The sequence below is a fragment of the Panthera tigris genome, chromosome D4 (assembly GCF_018350195.1).
Source record: "Panthera tigris isolate Pti1 chromosome D4, P.tigris_Pti1_mat1.1, whole genome shotgun sequence".
Lineage (NCBI taxonomy): Eukaryota > Metazoa > Chordata > Mammalia > Carnivora > Felidae > Panthera > Panthera tigris.
In genome coordinates this window covers 4369230-4378509 of record NC_056672.1, presented here as the reverse complement: position 1 = coordinate 4378509, position 9280 = coordinate 4369230, and the positions used below count along the sequence as shown (strand labels likewise).

Sequence of the window (9280 nt, the reverse complement as noted above, 5' to 3'; positions counted from 1 at the left end):
TATCTGAAATAATCTCTCCCTTTTTTCTTCTACATCATTAAGAAGAACTTCTGTCTTTCCATTTTATTGAGATATGACTGCTATCGGGTCCTGAGATTACAAAATATGGAGAGGTGATCGTTTCAGCAACACAGGACAAATGGTCACGATACAGAGATCCTGGTTCTCAGAAAAGAGAAGATTCTGGACAGCTCTCGAACGGGCTTTGTTTTATGAGGGAGATTTGCACTATGTTAGACAGGAACATTTTTGAAGAAGCGTAAGCGTGTATTGAGCGGACAGTGGGGTGGAGGGTGGACCCTGCCGATTCGTTTTCGGCCGCTTGGCATCAGAACCTCATTCCCAGGCTTAACGCGTCCACCGTCTTGTGACGGAGAACGAGGACTCCCATTCCCGAAGCCAAAACCGTTGGATACTTGGGGCGCCCGGGTGGCTCAATCGGCTAAACATCTGACTTCGGCTCAGGCCATGATCTCATGGTCCGTGACTTCGAGCCCTGTGTCAGGATAGGCACTGACAGCTCAGAGCCCGGAGCCTGCTCCAGATCCGGTGTCTCCCTCTCTCTCTAACCCTCCCCTACGTATGCTCTGTCTCTTTCTTTCAAAAATACACAATAAAGATTTTTAAAAAATTTAATGCAGTAGTTTCCCTACCCCCCCCCCCCAACCCCATCCTCTGTCCTGGGTTGTACACCGGTCATAAAAAGAAGCAGGTACTTAGAGACAGCATTCTGGTGGGCGTGGTAATGATGCATCGTCCGTGATTTCAGCAGAAGTGTCCGAGATCCAGGACTGGAAGGGTGAGTGATGGAAACAGCAGTGTCTGTGCCCAGAGTCGGCACCGGTTCTGTCCATTGACCAGGCATTGGTTTTGGCTCGTCTAAGACGAACTGTTGCCCTGCAGTCTTGCTGTAGAACCTGTGAGCTACTCAACACCCTTTCAGTAAAATCCTTCCCGCGTAGATTAAGCAGAGTTGGTGTTCCTGGCTTGCAGAAAGTGGCCGGAAATGGAGGGTGGTTATTGGTCTTTCCTCTGGAGACTGGAGCACACGAGGGCACTTCCTGGGTCTGAGCAGGGAGGGGATGAGGGAGGAGGTCTGAGGGCAGCGGGGAAAGGTTGTGGTCACCTCCCGAGAGGAGAAGACCGAGCGCTTCTGGGGGACCAACCTGTGGCTGGATGTGGTGACGGGCAGTCATTCTCCTTAAGTCGTCTCTTCTCCTCTCTCCACCTCCAGGGAGATGGCAAGAAGGACAAAGGGGGCGGGAGAGGAACCACCCACTGGAGGCTGAGGGCAAACTGAACGTTGAGAGGGGCTGGCCTTGCGGAGCGGAGGCAGGGCCGCCCCACAGGGGCCTGCAGATGCCAGATCCGTCCAAAGGGGCTCAGTTTCCATGGGCAGGTGCCGGGAGGCTTGGGATCAGTTACAGGGACGTGTGGGTGTGTGAGGAGTTACTGGAAGCCTGGGCACAAGGTCACGTTCATTCCTCAGCGCTCCGCCTGTGCGGCCACGATGCCACTATTCCCACCCCATTGCTAGGAGGCCTGAAGGGCTCTTCCCCAGGGAAAACTAAAAGAAAGACTTTCACAGCTTTCTCTTTGTTGGACCTGGCGTGGCTTCCCCGCGTGAGCTCCGTGGAGTGTGGGAGGGATGTTTCCACAGAGGGAATGCGGGGTGCTACCACCCCAAGAAGTACAAATGGGAAAGGATGTGGGCCGCGCACCCCCGTCTCTTATTGGGGATGATACTGAAGCTGGATCTCATGAAGGAGAAAGAAGGCCGGACCGAACATTGGGTAGCGGAAACAGCATGGGCAAAGGCCCTGGGGTGGGAGACAGAGTAACATAGTAAAAAACAAAACAAAACAAAACTGAAGGAAGATTAGCTGTTTGTGGCACCTTGGGAACAAGAAGAGAGGTGTGAGATGAAGAGACAGAAGTGGGTGGGCTTCGTGGACCCCCATGGACCATGGTTAGCATGTGGCTTCTCCCCTGAGTGTGCTGAGAAGCCGCCAAGGCAGAGAAGCTTCGTGAAGCAGCATGGTCCTGTGTGCGGAACGGGCAGGTTGGGACAGGGTCACGCGGAGGGGAAGCTGGCTGGGGCCCAGTCGGTGAGGATGGCATGGGACGGGTTGCAGAGGCTGCCATTTTCTCCCTGGGCCCCTCTACCACCCACTCATCCCCCGACAGCTAGAAGGCTCTCCGTAACCTGTTAATCAGGTCAGGCTTGTCAAATGCTTTACTGATCGGATAATTGGGCAAAAATTACCACAATACTGTCTTAGTCAAGGTAATAGGCGCTCACATCGAACTTACCTATCGAGCAACTGAGGCCCAGAGACGTCAAGTGATTTGCCCAAGGTCGCACAGCAGGCTGTGGTCGCACACTCTCAATCACAGACTCTTGCCTCTGTTCACACCCAGGATTCGGCCATTCTGACAAGTTTGAAAGAAATGATTTTTTTTTTTTTTTTTTAACTGAAGCCTCTTGGGTACTGAATCATCTGTTACAAAGAACCAAAGGATAGATTTACAAAAGAGGCTGGGTTGAAAATGTAGGTTCAAGTACAAAATTTCGTAGGAAATTTTGAAGCAATGTAACATCTACGATTGTATTCCGGAAATTACCGCAATAGGCCAATTACCACAGCTCGCACAGGCAAGCAGCAAGCCAAGATAAGATAAGGTGACCACGTTTAAGCAAAAAAACAAAACAAAACCAAAAACAAACAAATAATAATATGCGGATTGGGCAGGCAAGAAGCAGATAGTAAGAGCTGGAGGCAGTAACTGCAGGTGCTAATCCGAAGAGATATTCTGCACACAGCCCACCCCAAGGTTGCCTGGGAGATGCTGGTCCCACATACCCAGCCACCTTGGCAGGGAAGTTAATCCCCATAAGCCAGGAGTAGAAGGTGCCATGCAACCTTAAAATGCCAGGGCAGTCTTTGCTTCTGGCTTTAGAATTCGGAAATCGTGGCCTCAGGAATAATGCAATTCCTTCCAAGTGGCCTTGGGAGCAGAGTCCTAATTTCCACATCTATCAAGTGAGCTCGAGGCACCTTTTGACTTTAACGGGGGTGTCAGTCACCTAGACGCCATGCTTCTAGGTTCCATGGCTGAATTGGGGGTTTCGTTCTTTATGGATCTTCAAGTCTTTTCGTGGTGTTAAACCTCGAAGACGTACAGGTGGTAAAATATGAAAGTTCTGCCCACAGGAAGCTCTACTCCTGTAGCCCAGAGGTGACCGCCCCCCCCCCACCCAAGCAACGGGTTGCACGTCTCCAGACCTGCTGCATATACAGTCCACATTTTTGTCTTTAGAAACAAGCGGATCGTGTTCCCTACTTAGATCTATTTCCGACTTGCTATATTGTTGCCATCTTTCAATGTCCATAGAAATAGAGCTGCTTCTTTTTATTATTATTATTATTGTTAAGTCTATTTGTTTATTTTGGGAGAGACAGAGACAGCGTGAGTGGGGGAGGGGCGGAGGGGGAGGGAGACAGAGAATCCCAAGCAGCCTCTGCACCGTCAGCACGGAGGAGCCCGACGTGGGGCTCGAACCCATGACCCTGTGAGATCACGACCTGAGCCGAAACTAAGAGCCAGCCGCTTAAGCGACTGAGTCCCCCAGGGGCCCCTAGACCTGCTTCTTTTTAACTGCTGCCTAGTAATCCATTGAGTGGATGCATCAGCATTTATTTGAGGAATGGCCCCTGGATGGGCACTGAGAGCTGTGGCCAGGCTTCCCTCCTGCAGGTAACACTCTGTCAACGAGCCTGCCAAATGCGTCTTTGCTCACTTTCGTGAGTATTTCCGTGGGGCAGATTCTGAGAAGGGTAGTGTTGTTCCGTGAGACAAATTCTAGGAAGCGTGTTGCAGGTTAAAAGGCGGGGACTGTCAACATCTGACACGTACGGCCAGACTCACTTTCAGAGTTTGCAGCCATTTGTACTCCATTTCCATACCGCTCCTGCCAACTGTAGATGTTATCAGTCTCCGGCGCGTTGCCAGTTGGCGAAGTAAAAAATTCTCATTGTAATTTCATGTATTTATTATTAACGAAGCTACTCATGTTTCCATATGCTTCAAAGGGATCTGCGCTTGAGGTTTTAAAAAACGAGTCATTCCTGTCCTTTGCCTATTTCACTATTGGCTGTTGATCTTTTTCTGTGGATTTGTTAAGAACTCTAACAGATTAAAAATATTAACCCTTTGTCCAGAATAAAAATGATAGCTATTTCCCCCTTTTTGTCTTTTAACTTGGTGTAGGGTATTTGTTAGCAAACCAGAGCAGCGTGATTTTTACTCAGTTAAATATATTTATCTTCTCTTCTATAGCGTCTGGATTTCATGTTACACCTGGCCCCAAGATGATAGATCTGTTCTCCCATAGGTCTTTTAGTCATTTTATGTGTAATTTCAACACTTAAATCTTTTTAAAAATTCATTTATTTATTTTGAGAGAGAGAGAGGGAGAGAATATGAGCACAAGCAGGGGAGGGGCAGAGAGAGAGGGAGAAAGAGAGAATCCCAAGCAGGCTCCACGCTGTCAGCACAGAGCCCAACTGGGGGCTCGATCCCATGAACCGTGAGATCATGACCTGAGCCTAAATCCAGAGTCAGACAGACGCTTAACCAACTGAGCCACCCAGGCATCCATCAACACCTCAATCTTCAATCGCAAGGAAATATTTTTATGTTTGGAACGCAGTGATCACTTGGGAATGCTTTTATGTTTGGGGCGCGGTGGGGACCTGACCGATGACCCCGACGTGATGCTCTTTTCCCTTACGAGCAGACGCTTTGGATCAATTCTCTCAACCTTCACGTTATCTGGCTTCTACTTGGGGACACTGAAAGCTAGAGGAAACACTTCCAGACTCCCCTGAAACTGAGGTTCTGGAAGCAAATGTTCTAGCATCATTTACACGTACTCGCGAGAGATTCTGGAAGGAAAGAGTGAACTGTCTTCCCAAGTCTCTTGAACCTTGCCACTGGCAAATGGACTCCAAAAACGTGAAGCTTCCTGGCATGGTGCTCCAGTGTCCATCCGCCAGCTTCCTGGAGGTCACGAAGCAATGGTAGTAGGGACAGCTTCTTAATGGGACTTCTATGCCCAGACCACAGCCTTGGACCCCATGGTCCAATTCCCTGAATGTGAGAGGCTGTTGTTTCTTATTTCTGGCTTGGTTTCTTGTTTCTGGCATAGCTTCAGCAACAATGTCTAGGTTAGATCCAGAGGCCCCTCATTGGAATCCGTTCTATTTAGGCTGAGTCATTTCAGGAGATCCAGCCTAGGATGTGCTCCTGTACTCCCAATGGCGGTGAAAATAAATATCTGATTCCCTTGGGGCCCCTGGGTGGCTCAATTGGTTAAGTGTCCGATTTCGGCTCAGGTCATGATCTCAGGGTCAGGTCATGATTTCACAGTTTGTGGGTTCGAGCCCCGCGTCAGGCTCTGTGCTGACAGCTCAGAGCCTGGAGCCTGCTTCAGATTCTGTGTCTCCCTCTCTCTCTGCCCCTCCCCTCCTCGTGCTCTGTCTCTCTCTCTCTCTCTCTGTCTCAAAAATAAATAAACATTTAAAAAATTAAAAAAAAAAAGAAAATATCTAATTCCCTATTTTAAATCACCTTCTGTCCAAAATACCTAAAGCGACCTATTTCCTGGGCTCAACCCTGACTGATATGCTCTTTGATGTAAATGATCACATTTATCATTTATCATATATGGTTTTATATTTATATGAGAATCTATTTCTAGAATTTCAACGCCATTTCATTGATCGATTTGTCTTTCAGTGATGCCACATTGTTTTAATTAGTGTAGCTCTAACATCTGGTTGGATGAATTGAATAAATTCACCAGATTTATTATTTTTTTCAAGGCCAATTCAGTTACTTTGGGATATTTATCCTTCCAACGGAAAATGAGAATCAACTTTTCAACTCCCTCAAAATACCCACTGGAATGTTGACTAAGTGGGATAATCTTTATTGGTTAATTTGGGGATAACTGTCATCTCTATAATATTGGCTCTTTTAGTCCAGAAATGTGCTCAATCTCTTTACTTATGTGTCTCCTTTTATGTCATTATTCAGCGTTTAATAGTTTTCTTTACGTAGGTCAGCTTGTACTTGTTTTTGTTAGATATAGCATGAATTATTTAACAGTTTTTTTATTAGGAATCAGACACTTTTCCGAATCGTATTTCAAATATATTTAAATATAATATTTTAAAATGTAAAACAAGCCCTGATTTATTAAGCCTCCTTTAGGCACCAGACACGTTACGTTATGCTTTCCATGTTATTCAGACACAAATGAAAATCTGTAGGTCACAAAATACTCACCCAGCTGTAGCTTAGGCGAACCCGGATTTGTCTTCTGCACACTCGAGAAGCTCAGAGACGCGGTAAGCCGTTGCTGACATTGACCTCTTCTCTCCTTGCCAGACGGGTGCCACAGTTGCAGGATTACACCCATTTTTAAGGCAGGAAGACAGGAACCCAGGAGACATCTATGAGTTTGTCCATCTCTCTGGCCAGACTCATGTCAAATAGCCACCCTACCTCCAAGGAAGTCTGTGAAAGTATGGACACTCGCAAATCCAAAAAAAAAAAAACAGGGAGGCTGGAGGGATGAGCCTGGGATTAGGTACTGAGGGAGTCGAACTATAGTGACTCCCTGGAACCTCTGAGGGCAGCGGGATCAGCACCCAGTTCACACGTGGGGAAGCAGAGGAACACGGAGTTTGGGTCATGTGGCATCACTCGGTTCCTCCTGCCTCCCGGATGCAGGAAAGCCACTGTTTATAAATAAATTACAAATCCTAAATCTTGTCCAGCCACGCTGCTGAATTCTCATGTTGTCCTGCCTCCTTCAAGCAAACGAACGTATTGGATCACATCTTCCCTGTCATCATGATAATCTGGATATTTCCTGCCTCGTCGCTCAGTTTTGATGTCAAAAATAATGGGTGTCCTTGGTGACTTTCCTATTTAAATACAAAGGCTTTCTTGTTCCCCTGCTAAGTAAATGATTACATTTGTCCGGGAAAAGAATGCTCTTCAAATAGTCAGTGGTCGAAGCAGATACTTTTCAGTAACAAGAAAGTCCTCCTTTCTAATCTACTCTTCAAAATGTTCCCCTTTATCACCAACAAATATCCATGTATCTGACTCCTCTCCAGTAAAGTTAACAAATGCATCTCAACCCCCCCAAAAAAGTGGCTTCCCACATGCTTTCCCAAGAAACTTTAGTCTCATTTAGAAACTAAACGATGTTGCTGGAATGTGTAGGAGGCCCTCTCCAGGTCGGAGGTGGTCTGCCAAAGACAAGAACCATGGGCACCAGTTTCTGGGCGAGGCTCAAACACTCACTCCTTGCCCCTTTGCTCATTTCGGTGAGGCACATCCCATCAGGAACCTATTTGGGGGAATACCTTCTACGGTTTCTAGAAGAAAGAAGAAACACCGGCTATGTGGGATTCCTAGTTCAAAGTGCATGTGCTGAGAGGCTTTCTCGGGAGGTACAATCCCAAGAGTGGGCCAAAGGAGAGGCAGGCAGAGAGGTCGGGAAAGTCAAGCAGGGGTTGTGTGAGCCAGCTGACCCCAGCTTCCCAAGCCCACAGGCCGTCCCTGCTCAGTGACAGGGAGCAGCTCACCCAGGTCCGGCCTCTCCCTGCTCCCAGCCGACCTGGCGGTGGACCGCCCCCCTGCACTTGGGGGTCCTGCTACCCGCCGCACCCCCACCCGCGGCCTCGGGGAAGGGCAGGCCCCTCCGCATCTGCGCCCTGCCGCGTGTCTGGGTGATGGAGGCATCGGGGTGTCTGCGGGGCCTGCTGGGTCCCATCTGGCGCAGCCAGGAAGCGGGATGAAGCCAGCCACACGGGGCTGCCCGGGGCGGGGAGGTGCCCTGCGCGGGGCCTGGCGGCGCTCTCCACGTGGCAAGCAGCCGCGGCCTGGGGTGGCTGAGGCCCAGGCAGCTGGGGAGGAGCGCACGCGGGACTCGGGCAGGGGCGGGTTCCACGCGGGAAGAGGTTACCTTCTTGCGCTTTAGGAGAAAGTCCTGTGTGGCACGGCCAGCGGGCAGCGCCAGTCCTGCGTTGGGCACCACCGCACAGTTGGCCGCAAGTAAAAGGCCGAGGTGCGGCACAGTCCGAGGAAGGACGCCGCCTGGAGGCCGGGGCCACGAGGGCCTCGGCTTCGGTTCCATCCGGTTCCACCCGGCCAGCCCGGCTCCGCGCCCTTGGTGCCCAGCCGAGCTGTCCACTGCCCCCGGCTTCCAACGTGGGCAGCTCGGGCCTGACTCCAGGTCCCAACACCCCCACCCTTCGCTGCAGGAGGGCGCAAGGCCTTGGAGCCGCGTGGGCACGGTGGGGAGCGGAGGGGGGTCGTTCTGGAAGTACCTGCTACAGGAGCCCCGAGCAGAACCGGAGCGCGCGAACGGCACACGCAGAGCCTGGCACCGAATCCTTGCACGTCCGCTCCTCTCTCAAGGAATCTTCAGCCTTGGGAAAGTAAACCAACTTTTACACCAAGAGTTCACCCTCACATCTCCCGGTGAGTCCAGCAAGCTCCGGGCAGGCATCTGTCCCCGGGGCCGGGGTGGGGTGGGGAGGTGGGGGGAGGGGGTGGGGGACCCTCCCTGGGGACCGTGGCACCAGCACTCACCCACCATTCAGGAGTCACACTGCCCCCTCCCCTGCCACAAAGCAGGAGCATCTGGGGGGTGGGGAGGAGCAGGAAGCCCGCGTCTCAAAGTCCCAGATCGTGTGGCATCTGTCACCACCTTGTCACTGCACGTGACCATGATCACCTGGCCCCGCCCCGTGTGTCTCTGCCCCCTTCCTGCCTGCCGGCAATGGCTTGGGGAGGCCCGTCCTCTGAGACCACGTCGTCCTCCACGTTCTCGCCTTCCCATGCCCCACCACCTCAGCTCTTCATACCCGTATGAGTAACCGGGTTCCGTTTTCCCCCATCTGAGTTCATCCAGCTCCCCCCTCCCAGCTTGCTGCTTCTGCTGTGTGGCCCTGAGCAAAACGTCCTCTGTGAGTCTGTCTCCTTCAGAACCACAGCCAGGTCTGGCTATCTGAGAGTCGAGGAGGCCTGAGTGAGGCCTGTGGGCCTCTGCTACTCTGGGGCCAGAAAGCCAGCATGTAGACGAGAAGACCACGGCAGGGAACTTATCTTGAAGTTCTCTGACCTGAAGGGAGGCTTCTGTCCTGAGCAGGGCCTAGTGGCCAGTGCTTTCCATAGGTCAGCTCACTCCTACCCT

At 50.9% G+C, this 9280-nt stretch overlaps 1 protein-coding gene across 11 annotated transcripts; it reads right to left on the bottom strand.

The window, feature by feature from the left end:
- Positions 1-672: 672 nt before the first annotated feature.
- LOC122233034 lies at positions 673-8859 on the bottom strand. Of its 11 annotated transcripts, none has more exons than XR_006210457.1 (5): positions 8681-8859; positions 8412-8513; positions 6355-7457; positions 2314-2433; positions 673-2043 (listed from the first exon to the last, which is right to left on the bottom strand). XR_006210457.1 is itself a non-coding variant. In XM_042964069.1 (4 exons), the coding sequence occupies exons 1-4, from the start codon at positions 8216-8218 to the stop codon at positions 1018-1020; spliced, it is 435 nt and encodes a 144-aa protein (XP_042820003.1). In that variant the 5' UTR covers positions 8219-8368; the 3' UTR covers positions 673-1017. The 11 variants fall into 11 exon arrangements, 2 of the variants coding, with proteins under 2 accessions (XP_042820003.1, XP_042820002.1); XR_006210456.1 differs by having other exon boundaries at positions 8677-8858; XR_006210458.1 differs by lacking the exons at positions 8412-8513; positions 8681-8859 and adding an exon at positions 8048-8371.
- Positions 8860-9280: the final 421 nt, after the last annotated feature.

Coding starts and splice junctions, on each gene's coding strand:
- LOC122233034 (XM_042964068.1), bottom strand. CDS start 8,218: ATGGAACCGAAGCCGAGGCCCTCGTGGCCCCGGCCTCCAGGCGGCGTC. Junction 2,434..6,354: donor TTCGCCTAAGCTACAGCTGG/GTGAGTATTTTG, acceptor CAAACTTGTCAG/AATGGCCGAATCCTGGGTGT. Junction 1,097..2,313: donor GGGCCTCAGTTGCTCGATAG/GTAAGTTCGATG, acceptor CGCTGCCCTCAG/ACCTCCTCCCTCATCCCCTC.